The following is a 19,058-nucleotide window of genomic DNA, read 5'->3' as shown; positions in this document are numbered from 1 at the left end:
AGTTAACACGGAAGAATGTAGGCAGACATTATTATTAGGAATTAATATATCTAATTCAGTTGTTGATAAGGGAAAATAATTAAATATATATTTTTAATATTATTTATATATTAATATTATTATTATTATTATTATTATTATTATTATTATTATTATTATTATTATTATTATTATTTTTAGTTGGACAGTATTCAGACCCCATTAAATTTTCACTCTTTGTTGTATAACAGCAAATTGCTAATATCGTTTAGGTTATTTAAACATAATATTTAAAACTTTTGAAACTGCAATATCACATGCTCCTAAGTATTCACACCCTTTGCCCAGTATTTACCAGAAGCACCAAGTTTTTTACACCTGGATTTGGGGATCCTCTGCCATTCCTCCTTACAGATCTGCTCCAGTTATTTCAGGTTGGATGGTAAACATTGGTGGACAGCCATTTGTAGGTCTCTGCAGATATGCTCTATTGGCTTTAGGTCAGGGCTTTGGTTGGACCATTCAAGAACATTCAAGGAGTTTTTGTGAAGCCACTCCTTCAATATTTTAGCTGTGTGCTTGGGGTCATTGTCTTGTTGGAAGGTAAACCTTCAGCCCAACATGAGGTCCTGAACACTCTGGAGGTTTTCATCCAGGATATCCATACTTGACTGCATTCATCTTTCTTCGTCGTCTTGTCCCTGCAGTTGAAAAAACACCCCCACAAGCACGATGCTGCCACCACCATGCTTCACTGTTAGGGCTGAATTGGACAAGTGATGAGCAGTGCCTGGTTTTCTCCACACATACTGCTTAGAATTAAGGCCAAGAAGTTTTTTTTTTTTTTTCTTGGTCTCATCAGGCCAGAGGATCTTTTTTCTCACCATCTTGGAGGTGCTTTTAGCAAACTCCATGCAGGCTTTCTCTGGTGGAGGGCTGCAGTGTTGGTTGACCTCCTACAACTTCCTTTCATCTCCCGACTGCATCTCTGGAGCTCAGCAACAGTGATATTTGGGTTCTTATTTACCTCTCTCACCAGGACTTTTCTCCCCTAATAGCTCAGTTTGGCCAGACGGCCAGCTCTAAGAAGGGATCTGGTTGTCCCAAACGTCTCTCATTTAAGAATTATGGAGGCCACCTAGGCACCCTAAGTGCAGCAGAAATTGTTTTTTGTAACTTTGGCCAGATCTGTACCTTGCCACAATTGTCTTTTCTTTGACCTCTTGATTCTTATTTGCTCTGACATGTATTGTGAGCTGTAAGGTCTTATAAAGACTGGTGTGTGGCTTACCTAATCAAGTCCAATCAGTATAATCAAACACAGCTGGCTCTAGTGAAGGTGTAAAACCATCTCAGGGATGTTTAGAAGAAACAGAGAGCATCTGAGTTTAATATATGAGTGTGACAACAAATGGTCTGAATACTTAGGAGCATGTAATATTTTGATTTATTTATTTATTTATTTTTTAATAAATCTACAAAAATGTCAACAGTTCTGTGTTTCTCTGCCAATGTAGGGTGTTGTGTGTACATTGATGAAGACAAAAATGAACAGAAATATTTTAGCGAATGGCTGCAATATAACAGAGAGAAACATTCGAGGGGCTCTGAATATTTTCCATACCCACTGTAGAAAATGGGTGAAATTTGTTGAAAAATGGTTATAATTAAAAACACTGTATGTTATTATAAAGACTATGTTTACATTTTACAAGGGCTGTTACACTATCAAAATTAGCAAATGTAATTCATTACACAATGTGATTAAATCATCTAAATACAATTTTATTAATCGAAAGTAATCACAGGGCAAATTTTGTCTGAAAAGCTATTAAATATGCTATTTTGTTGAATGTGAAAAGCATCAAATAGACATAAAAAAAATATTAATTGATTTAATCCAACATATAATGTATTACCTTTTACTTTTAATCACAGCTACATGCTGATGGTTTCTGAAATATAATTTGACCCTTTTTTTGTATTTTTATTTATTTATTTATTAGTTGTTTGTTTGTTTGTTTGTTTATCTTTTTTATTATTATAATTATTTATTTATTTATTTATTTATTTATTTATTTATTTATTTATTTATTTATTTATTTATTTTATTATTATTATAATTGTTTATTATTTTTTTATATATTTTTATTTATTTATTTATTTATTTTTTGGATGTGATACCAACTTGGAAGCATATTCCAAGAATAACAAATATAAATAAATAAATACACAAATAAATAAATAGATAAATAGATAAATCAATAAATAAATAAATAAATAAATAAATAAATAAATAAATAAATAAATAAACAATACTTATGTTGTGGTAAAAAGTACAATTAATAATTGTGTGAAAAGGTTACCCTTTAATACTGAGCAATATTTATTTAACTACATGTACTTGTTTTATGGCTAGGGTTGTGATGAGGGTTACGTTTAAGGTTATTTACATGTGCTTATACATACTTAATTGTTACTACTATAGTAAGTATGTGAAACATGCATAACAAGGCCTCTGTAAAAATCAAGTGTTGCAAAAAAAAATAATAAATAAAGTGTTTATTTTGGCAAGGCAACGTATCGACAATCATTTTTAGTTCATTTTGTGCCACTGAAGATGAAGTTATGCAATCATTGACCCATTTACCTTGAAAGGACAAAAAATTCCACCAGTTTGACCTATTCAGGCTGATTTTTGGACTTGTTGCGAGCAGGAGAGGAGGTAATCAGCACTGACAGAATAATCAGCCAATCACAGTGATGAAGAGCACATGCTTGGCGGGTGTTTTCACATTGACAGGGTAATGAACTAATCAGGGGCTGTGTCCGAAATGGCATAATCTCTTGATTAGCTGCTTTTTGGAAGAAGTAATTGCTTCGAGACCTCGTATAAATGTGTCTAGTGTATATGCAATCTCTGTGTCACTCCTGAAGTCTTTAATCCTGCCGATTTTTGCTACCTGCTCTATATAGTATTATACATCGTTTCATGCTCTATATGCATACTGTAAAACCTAACAAATAAAATGAGTGTAGTTAACTCAAAATTGACAGAAAGTTAATTCTACTTATTTGAATAGAGTTTTGAACTCTTAAATTAATTAAATACCTCATTACTTCAGTTAAGATTGCACATATTTATTTTTCATTTGATACAGTTTAATTTGTGTATCTTCTAATGAGTAGAAATAAATAAAGTCTTTTTTTTTTTTTTCTGTAACCGATCCTTTAAGTGATTAATGAAGCAGAAATAGTCCTCACTTTAGATTAAGTCACAACAGTGGAGAAATTGACCAAATAAAGCATTTATTTACATACAAATTCTTAAAATATGTTGCACAAGTATACTGTACAATATAATGTAAACTATCGTTCGGTTAAACAACATACCACCACAGGGATATCAAGCATATCTTGATTTGACCTATCTGTGATCTTGTTTAAAAGGTAAATGTAGTGTTAAAACATTAATTCCAAATGTTTAAAAACATAGACGATTAATACGCAACGATAGACTTGTTGAAAACACTTGAGAGGGAAATCCAGAATTATCATAGCTGATTATATAAAAGGTCATAAGGTGGGTTTTATAGAAGCAGGAGCAATTTTCTGTTCAGAAGGAAAAGACTTCTTTTCCAGGTTGTAAATACCTCAGGGATTGGATTAGACACTGACCTTTGCTTTTGATGTGGTGGTGCATGGTTTCCGCCGGGTGCTCTTGTTTCACCCACAATCCAAATGCATAATGCTATAGGTGAATTAGATGAACTAAATTGGCCGTATTGTATGAGTGTGTGTGTGTGTGTGTATGAATGCAAGAGTGCATGAGTGTTTCCCAGTACTGGGTTGCGCCTGGAAGGGCATTTGCTGTTTAAAACATAAGCTGGATCATTCCGCTGTGGCAACCTCTGATAAATCAGAGACTAAGCCAAAGGAAAAGAATGAATGAATTGTGTTTCTGTAAAGTCACATTCGTTATATCTCCTATGTCATTTATGTTATACTCATGACACTAGTCAAATGTGTGTATTGGTAAAAATGTGCACACAAACACACACACACACACACACACACACACACACACACACACACACACATTACAGAGTAATACAACGATGAATAATGCTTTTGCAGTATTGTACTGAATAAATTAAAAGTTGTGGAAGGGAATGTGCACCTAATGTACAACTAATGCTATTTATATATAAACTACACATGTTTTAACCCAATAAACCACTGTTTTACTGCTTAACAATAGTCAGTAAGGTAGTACTTGGCTTTAGATATTGGGTAGATTAAGGATGTGGAATAAAATCATACTTTTTAAGTAAAATAAACCATCAATATCTTAATAATAAGCAGATAATAAGCCAGCAGTTAATAGTGTGAATTCGTATTTAAACTGTTTTAATGTTTATACATGGGTTTGCGAGGGTTGGTCACAAAACTTGACAATGGCCATCTTTGAAGCTCAGACAGAGTATGATGTAGGACCATTTATGAGCCAAGATCAAACAAATTGCCACCATTGTTTCATGCTGGTCATCATTCATCCTGAACAGCCCTAAATTGCACAATGTATTATAGGCATGGCTTGACCAAGCAGCTAGTTAAGGCCGACCCAATCTAACCACTCTAAAATCCGCCAACAGACGAACCTGACCAGTTTCAGAATTTTCAAACTCTGAACGAATGAATGAATGAATGAATGAATGAATAATTACATGGTGAAAATCAAAGGTTTGGATGAATAAATGAATGAATAAATGAATGAATGAATATCCATATGGTGGACTTAAATAGTGCTCATTGTTTTGAATGAATGAATGATTAAGTATCCATATGGTGAAAATACATAGTGATCAATTGTTTGAATGAATTGATGAACAAGTGTCCATGTGGTAGAATTAAATAGTGCTCAATGGTTTGGATGAATCAATGAATCAATCAATTAATTAATTAATTAATTAATGGACGAATGTACAAACAAATGAATGCATGAATAAATATCCATATGGTGGACTTAAATAGTGTTCAAATGTTTGGATGAATGAATGAATGAATGAATGAATGAATGAATGAATAAATGAATGAATGAATGAATGAATGAATGAATGAATGAATGAATGAATGAATGAATGAATGAATGTCCATATGGTGGACTTAAACAGTGCTCAATTGTTTTAATGAATGAATAAGTATCCATATGGTGGACGTAAATAGTGGTCAATGGTTTGGATGAATAGATGGATGGATGGATGGATTGACTGATTAATTTATTTATTAATTATTAAATGAAATAACAAACAAACAAATGACTGAATATATTTACAGTGGACATAATTGGTGCTCAAAGTTTTGGGTGAGTGAGTGAATGAATGAATGAATGAATGAGTGTGGTGGTCTTAAATGTTGCTCAATGGTTTGTATGAATGCATGACTATCCACAAGGTATAATATCCACAAGGTATAAATAGTGTTCAATGGTTTAAATAAATGAATGAATGAGTTTCCATATGCTGGACTTAAATAGTGCTCAATCGTTTGAATGAATGAATGAATTAATTAATGAATGAATGAATGAATGAATACCCATGAGGTGGACTTAAATAGTCTTCAATAGTTTGGATGAATGAATGACTAAATGAATATCCATATGGTGGACTTAAATAGAGCTCAGTTGTTTGAATGAATGCACGAGTATCTATATGGTGGACTTAAATATTGTTCTATGGTTTGAATGAATGAATGAATCAATCAATCTATGAATCAATAAGTGAATGAATGAATCAATCAATCAATCAATCAATATCCATATGGTGGACTTAAATATAACTCAATTGTTTGAATGAATCCATGCGTATCTATATGGTGGACTTAAATATTGTTTTATGGTTTGAATGAATGAATGAATGAATGAATGAATGAATGAATGAATGAATGAATCAATCAATCAATCAATCAATCAATCAATCAATCAATTTCCATATGGTGGACTTAAGTAGTGCTCAATTGTTTTAACAAATTAATGAGTATCCATATGGTGGACATAAATAGTGCTCAATATTTTTAAATGAATGAATAAGTAAATGAACAATGTTCATTTGGATTTAAACAAGGCCCACAGTGCCCAAAAAATGCTGCTCTGTTATATATTTGAACAATACAGTACATTTGCATATGCAAACGTTAGTAAAAATATATCTTTTTTCTTTCTTTTTTCAGACTGCACTTCAAAGGCAAAGTCATGTGACCGTAGGCCTGATGGATATTACCCCGAGTTTGCATGGAGTTTAACATCAGCGGAGGACTCCTGGGCCATAGACCAAACAATGGTAAAGACAAAAGCAAGTTCCCAAGGTTGGGAGGAAGGTAAGGTGCTTCTGTTTTTAACACTGCAAAGAGTGTTTCAATGTTTTCTTAACCTAACAATGGGGCTTATGTGGTTTCATCTAAAGTATATGGCTTTATTAAAGTCAGAAGTCTCATTAAATAAGACTGAATGAACATGAGTTGACTAATATAAATATATTTTAGCTTCATATGGTGTTTACAGCTTTTTTTAAAATTACTATTATTTTTTATAGTGCTTCAATGCTTCTTTAACTGAATACTACCTTTTTTTGCTATTTTCGATTCCCAGACAAGTATGGTAAATAAATGAATGATAGAAAGAGGCTTTACATTAATTGTGGCTTTCATTTCTCTTCATAAAGGAAGTTAAAAGGGTTTCACACATCATGCATTTTCATACAGTTCACTGTTTCACAAGCTTTGGAAAATGTTGGTTTAACCGGGTATGAAAGTATGATGCGGATGGCTGGATATAATAGAGAACAGAATGAAGATCTTCAGCATGTACAGTTTGAATCGTCATTTCATCTTTTTCTCAAGAATGAATAGCTTCGATAGACTTCAAACATTGGAAACAATATGTAAGAGTCGGAATGAAAGAGAAATTGAAAGAGAGGGTGGAAGTTTAAGAACGCCTCATAAGGTAGCCAGGTTTCAGCGATGGTTTGGAAATGATGAATTCTTCAGTTACACTTTGTGCACTTGAAAGACAAACACGGCAGTCTTTTGGAATGTTTAATCGTTCACTGTATGTGTGAACTGCATGTGTTTTCTTGTTCTTTTTACACATATTAAAAAAAGCATGGCAGGTGTTTGATACATTATGGAACAATCATAAACATGCTTTGCAAAATGAAAACAACAACTGAAAAAAAATCAAATGGGAAGTTTTTGTTGAATGATGATAGTGTATTTATTCATTTATTTACTTATTTTATTACTTGTAATATGGAAATGTGGACTATGTAGAAACATATTAAGATCTGTTTTAATATAATAAATAAACAATCAAAAATAAATAAATAAATGTTAATTACTTGTCAAAATATTTTGCATAATAATAATAATAATAATAATAATAATAATAATAATAATAAGTTTAATAAATTAGTGAATGAATAAATAAATAAACAAATGTTAATTACTTGTCAAAATACTTTGCATAATAATAATAATAATAATAATAATAATAATAATAATAATAATAATAATAATAATAATAATAATAATAACAATAATAATAATAATAATAATAATAATAATAATAATAATTTAATAAATTAGTGAGTAAATGCATAAAAAATATAAAAAAACAAAAATAAATACATGTTGATTAACTTTGAAATGTTTTGCGTAAAAATAATAATAATAATAATATTAATAATAATAATACTAATAATAACAATAGTAATAATAATAATAATAATAATAATAATAATAATTATAAGTGAAAAAATAAATAAATAAATAAATAAATAAATAAATAAATGTTGATTAATTTTGAAATGTTTTGCATAAAAATAATAATAACAATACTACTACTACTAGTAGTAATAATAATAATAATAATAATACTAATAATAATAATAATAATAATAATAATAATAATAATAATAATAATAATAATAATAATAATTTTTATTATTATAATAATTAAATAAATAAATAAATAAATAAATAAATAAATAAATAAATATTGATTACTTGTGACATGTTTTGCATAATAATAGTAATAATAATAATAATGATAATAATAATAATAATAATAATAATAATGATGATGATGATGATGAGGATGATAATAATGATAATAACAATAGTAAACAAATCAATATATATATATATATTTACGAGGTCACTGACAGCTAGTGTGTTTTTAGAAAGTTCAGCCAAGTCAGAAAGGAAATAATAACAAAAACTAAATAATTCAGAAACTTAACGACCAACGTGATGACTTTATCCGAGAAGAGGAAATGCATTGATTCTTATACATTCTACAAAAAGACAAGCTCAGTAAAGATATTCTGAAAAATATGGCGTTGTAATACCAGCAGGAAAAGCTTTGATGCACTTGGTTGGAAGGGAAATGAAACATACAAGGCAAATCATTCCTGCCCTCTTTCAGCGCTTACCAAACAATGGACTTCCAGTGAGTGATTGCACTCTCCTCCTTTTCTATACGTCCTCGGGCATGTGGCTTTATACGTGAAGGGAAATAGAGGATGAAAAGTTTGATGAATACAAAGCGTGAAATGCCCGGGCTGTTTACCTTCCTGTTGACTGGTGTGCTTGCATTCAGTGGTACATGGCTTTCAACAGGGAACGCTGGGTTTTTTGGGAGTCAGTCAAGTGTATTTTAAGGTCTTGATTTATTTGAATTTGTTATGGCTTAATAGATTGTCTTTTACTATAACCTTTGTTTTGTTTTTCCAGCCTGATCTCACAGGCAAATGTATCTATTTTAGATTTAGTCAGTTTAATAGCTAATTAGTTGTATGGAAATGTATGATTTTTAAAGATAGTGTGGCACCAAAGCCAACTGTCAATCGACGGTAAGCAAATCGTTTTAAATTGTGCAAAGGAAAATGTACTAATTCATATAAATCAGCCACTAAATTAAAAAGTAATGAAATGGCATGAGATACAGGGCGACACATTGACTCAGTGGTTAGCACTCACAACAAGAAGGTTGCTGGTTTAAGTCTCGGCTGAAGAAGATTTCTGTGTGGAGTTTGCATGTTCTTCCCGTTTTCATGTGGGTTTTCTCCGGGTGCTCTGATTTCCACACACCATAGACTTGAATAGTATTAGTGAATTGAAAAAACGGAATTGTCTGAGTGTTTGTGAATAAGAGTGTGTACGGATGTTTCCCAGTATGGCTGTGGTTGGAAGACCATCCACTGTGTAAAACATATGCCAAAATAGTTGGTGATTCATTCAGCTGTGGAAACCTCTGATAAATAAGAGATTACTGTAAGCTGAAGGAAAACGAATAAAGGAATGAATGATGAATTGTGAAACAGCGTTGGGATAGGAAATTAGGAGACATGATATAAATAATTTATCTATCTATCTATCTATCTATCTATCTATCTATCTATCTATCTATCTATCTATCTATCTATCTATCTATCTATCTATCTATCTATCTATCTATCTATCTATCTATCTATCTATCTATCTATCTTGTGGCCTCAAAATCCCAAAGGAAACTTTTGTCCATTTATCTAATATAATGTATTTGCCTCCATGCACAACACTGTGAAATTAGATTTCAGCATGACTGGGTTATTATATGATTCATCACAGCTGATTAAGGCAGATATCATTGTTTTGTTTTGTTTCTTCAAGTTCAACCTTACAAATGAAAAAAATATATATTAATAATAAAAAATAATAATATACATTAAAATAATAAATAATATAAATAATGAATAATATAAAATATTATTTATTATTATTGTCTCGGACGAAAGAGAAGAAGGGGCAGGGTGCTGGATGGCGGAGGGGTGTAGCTGACGAAAGTGAAAGTGAAAGTTGGGTTGGAGAGTTGCGGAAGAAAGTGAAAGTGAACAGCAGAGGGGGGAGGAGGGCGTTTGACGAGGGGGGTCATTAAAATGAGGTGCCGAATCAAATTTCAGAGGTGCTAGATCCGCATTCGGCGTGTTCCGGCACAAATTAAGCCCTGGTAATTAGGCAAAAACAGCAGTTTGTGCTGTAGACAGTAAAAAATAAATGCTTAAGGAGCTAATAATTTTGACCTTAAAATGGTTTTAAAAAAAATCAAAACAAAATCAAAAATATTTTTTTAACCAAAATAAAACAAATATCACTTTCTTCTTTAGAAAAAAAAAAAAAAAAAAAAAAAATATATATATATATATATATATATATATATATATATATATATATATATATATATATATATATATATATATATATAAATGCTGTCCAAAATTCCTTGCTCACTTACATCATTTATTTATTTATTTATTTATTTATTGGTTCGTTTGCTTGTTTATTATGCCTGTTTATTTGTTTGATTTATTCATTAATAGTTTAGCTTAGTTTAAGTTTAGTTTAGGTTTTTGTTTTGTGTTTGTTGCAGACAAAAAAAATCAGAATCGAGCTGCAAGTTACTGTTATTTATTTATTTATTTATTTATTTTACATGCAAGCCTTGATTGTTTCCCTCTGCCATTAGTGTGCCATTGATTATGAGAAAACTTAATTGAAAATGGTATGACTTTCTACAAGTACTACACACAGCAGTAGACAATATTACATACAGTTAGCAGAGATGTACGTGGGGTTAATGTGTACCTCGTTAGCATGCTTAACACCAATAATGACAGAAATGTGGAGCTCACAATTTTTATTACTTGAATAGCAAACTGGAAGCTCAGGACGATCACAGGACATTAATTCCACAGCAGTTTTAGGACTCTATAGACTCAGGGGAGTTTCCGTCCTGCATGCCCAACAAACAGGTGGTGAGAAGCGGAACTGGTACAGATCACTGCTGAGATGAGAAAATTTGCATACATCCTCCGCAGAAGAAAACAAACCATTACCACAAGGTTTGGTTCAATTCCAGTCTGTGGACAACGAATTAAAGGCAAAGTATCTTGTTACTTTTTGGTACACATGCAGGTGAATTTGGAACAGGCTGTGCTTTGAACTGCATACAGAAAAAAACAACATACATTTGATGTTTCAGGCGTAAACATCATTTCAGTAGTTAAGGGAGACGGAATGCAAAGTGCTGTACCTCTTTTTCTTTTTTAGTTATTCCCAGGTTTTAATAATGCCTTTTTGCATGCTTTCTGATTATACATAAAAGAATGGAAGGGAGAAATTTACATACTTTATATTCTACTCTCAGTCAAAAGTGCAAAAAAAAAAAAAAAAAAATTACCTTTAGGGTTAAAACATCATCTCACTGCAGCAGAAACATTAATATATTGTACCTTATTTGCCACAATACAGTTCATGGCACCTCAATGTAAATACAATATAAATATTGTTACTTATGTGCAAGCTATAATATGCACTTTTAAGGGTACTGCTCAGTTACAATTTGCTTTGCACATACTTTAAAAGTGTTTCGTTTACTTTTTGAAATTTCCGTTTTGATTTACGGATTTTTGATTTGTGAGCACAATACTTTTGGCACATATGTGATCGCATACATTCCAGTCACTGAAAAGAATGACAACTCACACGCCTGTATTGCAAACCAAACTTGTTGTATTGACTTGTCATTGTTTGTGTGTTTTGTTTGTTTAATTAGTTTCATTTTTTATTTTTTTTTTGGTGTGTGTTTGATCTAGACAAAAAAAATAAATAAATAAATAATAAAAAAATAATAAAAAATAAAAAAATTCCAAAACAGAAGTAGGGTGCGTTTTCGAAAACCATTGTTAGCTATCAAAAGTAACAAGTTCAGTCGATGCAAACATAGTTCGTTGATTTGGAATTTCCCAAATCCCACATTCCAGTGAACATTCACAAACTGCATCGCAAATTTGCTGGCAAACACTTGCACTTACACCAGCATACGTTATAGCATATATATATATATATATATATATATATATATATATATATATATATATATATATATATATATATATAAAACATGAACTTCTGTTTCAGTTACTCCCGTATTTGCTTCACGAGGGAGAGCAGGAGGTTGCCGAACATGCCTGCCCCCTACCCCCTCACCACATACAGTACAACCTTGACACCCATCTACATGTGAAAGATAATTAAAATGTATTAATTTTAGCCACAAAATGGGCAATAGTGGATAGAAAATGACATTTTTTTTTTTCATTTTTAAATAAACTAAGAAAAAAATGTAAAAAAAATACAGAAATGAATGAATAGATGGATGACAAATGAGCGAAAAAACTATTAATCAATCTATTTGAACAATTAATCAAACGAATGAATGAATGAATGAATGAATGAATGAATGAATGAATGAATGAATGAATGAATGAATGAATAAATATTCTAGCAATAATAAAATGACAGATTTTTAAATATTCTTGGAAAATGTGATTTTGTGCATTCCATGATGAACCATTTTGGAAAATAAGGCATTTGTCAAGCAAATTGTACTTTTATATTGTGAGCCTACTAACGGTCACATAGAGATTACAGTGAATACATTTGAGCATTGATTTTTCAATCACACAACTCGAGTCCAGACAACATCAGCTGGCTTAAGAGAGAGAAAAAAAAAAGAGTTGAATCCACTCTCTACTGCTCCTGTTGTTCAATTGATTTGTTTGCACAGGCTGAAGTGCCTTGAATCAGACTGTCGCTCTTTGTGATTCAACGAATGTCCAACACTGTAGGGTTGAAGTGTGTTGATCTCTGAGAACGCACCATGTTTTTTAATGGAGTTCATCCTGAGCTAACTCAGCTCTGGGACTGAAGGCTGCACAGACCTGCATGCGTAAAACCAATGCAACCCTTTCTGTGAAATCCCTGCTAAAGTCTTTTTGGATTACTTTTTTTCTTTTTTTTTTTTTTAGATAAATCATTCTACATAATGTAAGTGAAAAAAAAATAACCTTGATATCTTTAATATTGACTGAGGTAGGCCATGTCAAATGTTTTTAAATTTCAATCTGCATCATGTTCCTGTAAAAAAATTAACTCAAAATAATCGGATTATTTTGTTGATTTACGTGTTCAGCTTTAAAACACAATGGTAACAATTTTAATTCAAGGTTTATGCAGTTCCACGTTCCACGTACTTACAATAGTAATTACAGTACATATTCCATGTAGTTACTAAAGACAATACAATGAATAAGACATGATTATATGTAACTAACCCTAAACCTGACCCACATTTTAACCATAAACATATACAGTAGTAAGAACATGTAATTAACTCAATAAACAAAAGATTAAACTGCAACTATGTCACCTTAAATAATGTGTAACCAACCATATAAGCAGTGAAATGGCAAACAAACAAACAAACAAACAAACAAACAAACAAATAAATAAATAAATAAATAAATAAATAAATAAATAAATAAATAAATAAATAAATAAATAAATAAATAATAAATAAATAAGTTCAGGGTCTGACATAATGTTTGCTCATCTGTAGAGATATTAAAGTCTGTTTGGACTTTAAATGGTAGTAAATGGTGGTATTTAAGTAGCAAACCTCCAATATGTTATTATATATATATATATATATATATATATATATATATATATATATATATATATATATATATATATATATATATATATATATATATATATATATATATATATATATATATATATTATTATTTTTTTTTTATATAAAATCAATAATTTCAGTATTTATCATGTTATAACTGTAAATGTAGTGCTCTATCACAAAACTTTGATACTTAATATGTCATTTACGGCAATAAAAATGCACAACAGTACTGTTTCTACACAAATATGATGCACTTAGTCTTAGAATTAAGTGTATAGCTGCTTTAGGATATGTGCTGGGCAAACAGATTTTTTTCAGTCTATATAACTATGTAGAAAAACACCGAACACAAGGGTGAAAACATCTATATTTGTTTAAACAACACAGAAATTGTACCATATGCTCTCCAGGTACAGCGTGACATTGCCAGGTGTACCAAAAAAGATGAAAGATGTCTGGCCTATAGACCTACTGTCTCCCATGGACAGCCTGACCTTCACTTCGCCCAGCATGACATGAACATCATGGCCCTTCTGTTTCATGGGCCCTGGATTTTCTGCTTAATCAACTTCAGATTGTGCAGCTCATTTTTTTGAGGGAATTGTACAGTAGGTTGATGCCTCTAGATGGATCAAGGGAGGCACAAGGATAAAAACAGCACCTCTGTGATCACCTGTCACTCTGGTGTGTGATCTTGCTTTTTGTGCTTTATTTTAAACATGCTATTGCCTTGTGTCACAATAATGAGCATACTCTTACTTGTTCGGAGTATTTCACCATATTCTTTGACAAACTAAAAGGGTATGTAAAATAAAAAATAAAACACTTCAGCAGGTGCATGACCAATAAAACAAAACACTTTTAAACTAGACATAGCACAGTTAACTTTTTCTCTATTGTAGATTTTTTTATGACATATATATATATATATATATATATATATATATATATATATATATATATATATATATATATATATATATATATATATATATATATATATATATACATACATACAGAATCAGTGTCTGGGTAAAGCAGTAAAGCAGTCAAATCAAATACTTTCACCTAATACAAGCATCACTTATATATAAAGAAAAACTCAAACCATTGTCTACTAATAAAATCTCTTGAAAGCATTATGTAGTGGCAAACCATTCTAATTAGAAAACAGAAATTTCTTATTTGAGTGATAAAGAGACAATATTATAATATATAATAATATATTATCAATCGATCAATCAGCCAGCCAGCCAACCAACCAATCGAGACCAACCAAAATTCAATCAATCAATCAATCAGCCAGCCAGCCAACCAACCAACAAAGCCACCCAACCATTCAACCAACCCACCAACCAAACAAAATCAATCAATCAATCAATCAATGAACCAATCAATCAATCAATCAAGATAAAAGTGTTGCAGATAAAAGTGAAGATGGGGCAGGCAGAGTCGTGGACGTCGCCCTCTCTATTTTATTCTGCCACCCTAGGTTGGGTGTCACGGATGAAAGTAAAGACTGTCGCCTCTACTGAGAGGGGGTTGTGGCTAGGCCATGGTTCCACTGAGGTTGGGTTGTTTAGTCTATAGGCAGGATCCAAATTAAAAGTTTGTATCATTTTCAATTATTTTTTAAAACCATTAGGAATGGCATTAATTACATGGGAAAGCTAATTTGCTGCCAGAAGTGGTGTTAGTAAGACCAACCTGTGGTCTGTGGGGATCCTAATGCCCCAGTATATTGACAAAGACTCTACTGCTCAGTGAGCGGCATGTTTCGAATGAGATGTTAAAAGAGATCCCGACTCTCTGTGGTTGTTAAAAATCCCAGAATGTCCCACTGGCCTCTAGCCATCAAGGCCTCCTAACCATCACCACAGCATAATTGGCTTCATCACTCTGTCTCTTCTCCACCAATCAGCTGGTGTGTGGTTTGGCACAATATGGCTGCCATTGTGTCATCCAAGTGAATGCTGCACACTGATGGAAGATAAGGAGATTCCCCCCAAAATGCGTAAAGCTTTGAGTGTACAGAAAAGCGCTACATAAATGTAAGGAATTATTATTATTAACAAGTAGATTGCTTGATGCATCATTCAGTGGGTTAGTTTCGTGCAGTTACGAAAAGTTCAACACAGCCCTTTATAATTCTATTAATCTATACCAGATTTTTCAATCACGATGCAATTAATTGATTGAGCTCGAAATCATTTCCCTTGGTTCCTTATGAAAAGGTAAGGCTGCTTCCATGTGTTTGTGACTGCTTTAAATTTGACACACTATGGCCTTTTCTATACAAATTCCATTACGCATTCGCTGGCAGGGAGGTCATATTTTAAGAATAAGACGGAGAAAAAAAAGAGCTTGCACTGCAAATTTCTTTTATGGCAGAACAATTCAAAATGGTACCCTTGCACGTCCCCATACGACCTTCATTCCCACCAAAAATATATAAATCATCATTTCAGTCAAACCTGAATATTTTATGCATTGAATAACAGTGCACGGCTCGGCTGCAATTCGACTTCAGCTTTAGAAATTGTCACCTCTAATAGGCTTCTGCTGCCGGAGTCTTATATTGCATTCCGGAGACGTTTCAGTGGCAGCGGCCCATGTCAAACAAGCGGCTAATTGAAGTTCCCACTAAACACGTTTATTTATTCATCTGTTTATTCAGTCTTTTACTCACGAGGGGAATTAGAATGTAGTGCCGAGGGATCTGGCTCCCTCTGCTGAACCCAATCCACCTCTTCACCTATGGAGACCTTAAGACTGCTGTTGACAGCAGGAACGCATGAACTTTACCATCTGCTCACAGAATATGAGTCTGAGACATCATATCTAATACAGTTTAAAGGGTTTCTTACAGAAGAAATAGTAAGCACAAATCAGCTTAGATCAATCTTCAACTCTCTGTATAATAACAGTTCAAAGGTTTCAAATACACACAAATAAAATGAGTAATGATGAACACTATTGACTGAAAAAAGCTTAAACCTCTTCTTAATAGCAAGTTGCCATGTGAAAGCATTGCTGAGGGTCACTATTCAGACTGTACACATACTTTAATATAAAATATCTGCTGTCAATTCTCAGATGCATATTTTTTGTAATATTATATTTATTTATTTTAAAATTATTATTTATATATTTAATATCTGTATTATCAATCAATCAATCAATCAATCAATCAATCAATCAATCAATCAATCAATCAATCAATCAAATCAATAATTTACTTATTTATTCATTAATTATTTTTTTATTTATTCATTTATTTATTTATCCATTTATTTATTATTAAGTTAATAAATTAATTATTAAATTGATTAATAATTAAAACATAAAATAATTTGCACTACTTGGACATTTGGTCAGTTTTTACATGTACTGTATATGTAATTTATTATTATTTATTGATTTTAATATCTGTATTATTTATTTATTTATTTTTATTTATTTATTTTTTGTATTATTTTTTTTTTCCGGCTTAGTCACTTTATTAATTAGGGGTTACCACAGCGGAATGAACCTCCAACTTATACAGCATATGTTTTACAAAGCAGATGCTCTTCCAGCTGCAACCCAGCACTGGGAAATTATTTATTTTTGTATTTGTTTGTTTATTTATTTATTTAGTATGAGTGCATGTAATTGCACATTTTGAGCATCCAATCTCTAAATTTTCACCATTTCCCATTATATAACAATTTAAACCAAACAATATAACTGGGCGAAAACTACATACCACTTTTTTTGTCAAGAATTACAAATATTTAATTATTAGCTTGTGTCAAAATAAAATTTAAATCTTTTATTTCTGTGGAGTGAATACTTTTCTGTAAAATAATACTATAAATAAAACTAATAAAATTATTTGCACTACTTGGTCAGTTTTTACATGTACTGTATATGTAATGTTTAAAATGTCAACTAATAATAAGTAAGCAAGTAAGTATGAAAGAAAGAAAGAAAGAAAGAAAGAAAGAAAGAAAGAAAGAAAGAAAGAAAGAAAGAAAGAAAGAAAGAAAGAAAGAAAGAAAGAAAGAAAGAAAGAAAATAATTAATTAGTTAAATGCATAAATAATAGATAATTGCATAAACAAACAAATTACTGAACAAATAAATAAACAAACAGACTTAAAAATAGGCATATAAACAGATACACAAACAAACAAACAAACAAACAAACAAACAAACAAATAAATAAATAAATAATCTTAATTTGATCAAATAGGCAAGAAACAATAAGCAACAAAACATAACCTTACTTATTAGTATATAGCCACAACATTAAACTTTGAAATATATAAATAGCCACAACATTACAGCAGAGACATCCAAAGCCTTGCCATTGGTGTGCCACTGCCAAGCACAGATTAGCTTGTAACTTTCCAAAATATATCTAAAGCAATAATAAAATGTTTTATACTAACAAAAAATTGTCTAGGGATTATTTATTTATTTATTTATTTATTTATTTATTTATTTATTTATTTATTTATTTTTTTATTTATTTATTTATTTATTTATTTATTTATTTATTTATTTATTTGTTTGTTTGTTTGTTTGTTTGTTTGTTTGTTTGTTTGTTTATGTATTTATGTACTTACTTACTTACTTACTTACTTACTTACTTACTTACTTACTTACTTACTTACTTACTTACTTATTTTATTTTTTTCACCTTGGAGGAAGAATGGTTGAAATGTTTATATTTGTTGCAGCTCTAAATATAATAGTTTTTGTATGTCTGATTCACATGACACACACACAAACAACAACAACAACAGTGATTTTATATTGTCAATTATGTCAACACTGTCCATCAATCTAAAGACACCAAATATGATTTAAAAAAAAAAGAGTAGGGTGAAGACTTTCAGCTATGACATCTACTAGAGCTGCATGATATTGGAAAAAATCTAGCATTGCAATATTTATTTATTATTGTTTTTATTTATTATTTATTTATTTTTTTTTATTTTGTGATATATATAACGATACAAATAAAATTTTAGAATTTAACTTTAATATCTCTTTTTGGAAATATTTTATATTATTATTATTATTATTATTATTATTATTATTATTTTATATTATTATTTTATATTATTATTATTATTATTATTATTATTATTATTATTATTATTATTATATTAGAAATTTATATTATTAGGTTGGTTAAGATGATTCTTCAGTAGGAATACATCTTTATAAAATCTAGTATTAAATCTATAAACTTATTTTGGTCTCCTGACACATTTTCGATGTGGTCTGTGCTATTTGCAGTGCATTTCTATATTTGCATTTGTTGACTATTTTCTTGCATAATCTATAAATACAATCAAGAAAAAGATACAATTGAAAAAGTGTTTTAGCGTTTTATCATTTTTTGAGTCTAACGGTATATAAGTACAGTAACTGAAAAATAAAAATAATTCAATAAAATTAATCGTTGTTAAAATAAAATGGTACAATTTATTATGCCTGTTTTTAA

At 30.6% G+C, this 19,058-nt stretch overlaps 1 protein-coding gene across 2 annotated transcripts in view; it reads left to right on the top strand.

Annotated features, from left to right (window-relative positions):
- alk (ALK receptor tyrosine kinase) overlaps positions 1 to 19,058 on the top strand; it is an 859,538-nt gene that overhangs the window by 429,219 nt on the left and 411,261 nt on the right. For both annotated transcript variants that reach the window (XM_087289256.1, NM_001423965.1), the window contains 1 exon segment: positions 6,208 to 6,354. In XM_087289256.1, the coding sequence (XP_087145382.1) occupies positions 6,208 to 6,354 (147 nt within the window).

The sequence above is a fragment of the Danio rerio genome, chromosome 17 (genome assembly GCF_052040795.2).
Source record: "Danio rerio strain M-AB ecotype USA chromosome 17, GRCz13ab, whole genome shotgun sequence".
NCBI lineage: Eukaryota > Metazoa > Chordata > Actinopteri > Cypriniformes > Danionidae > Danio > Danio rerio.
This window is presented reverse-complemented; position numbering and strand designations above follow the sequence as displayed.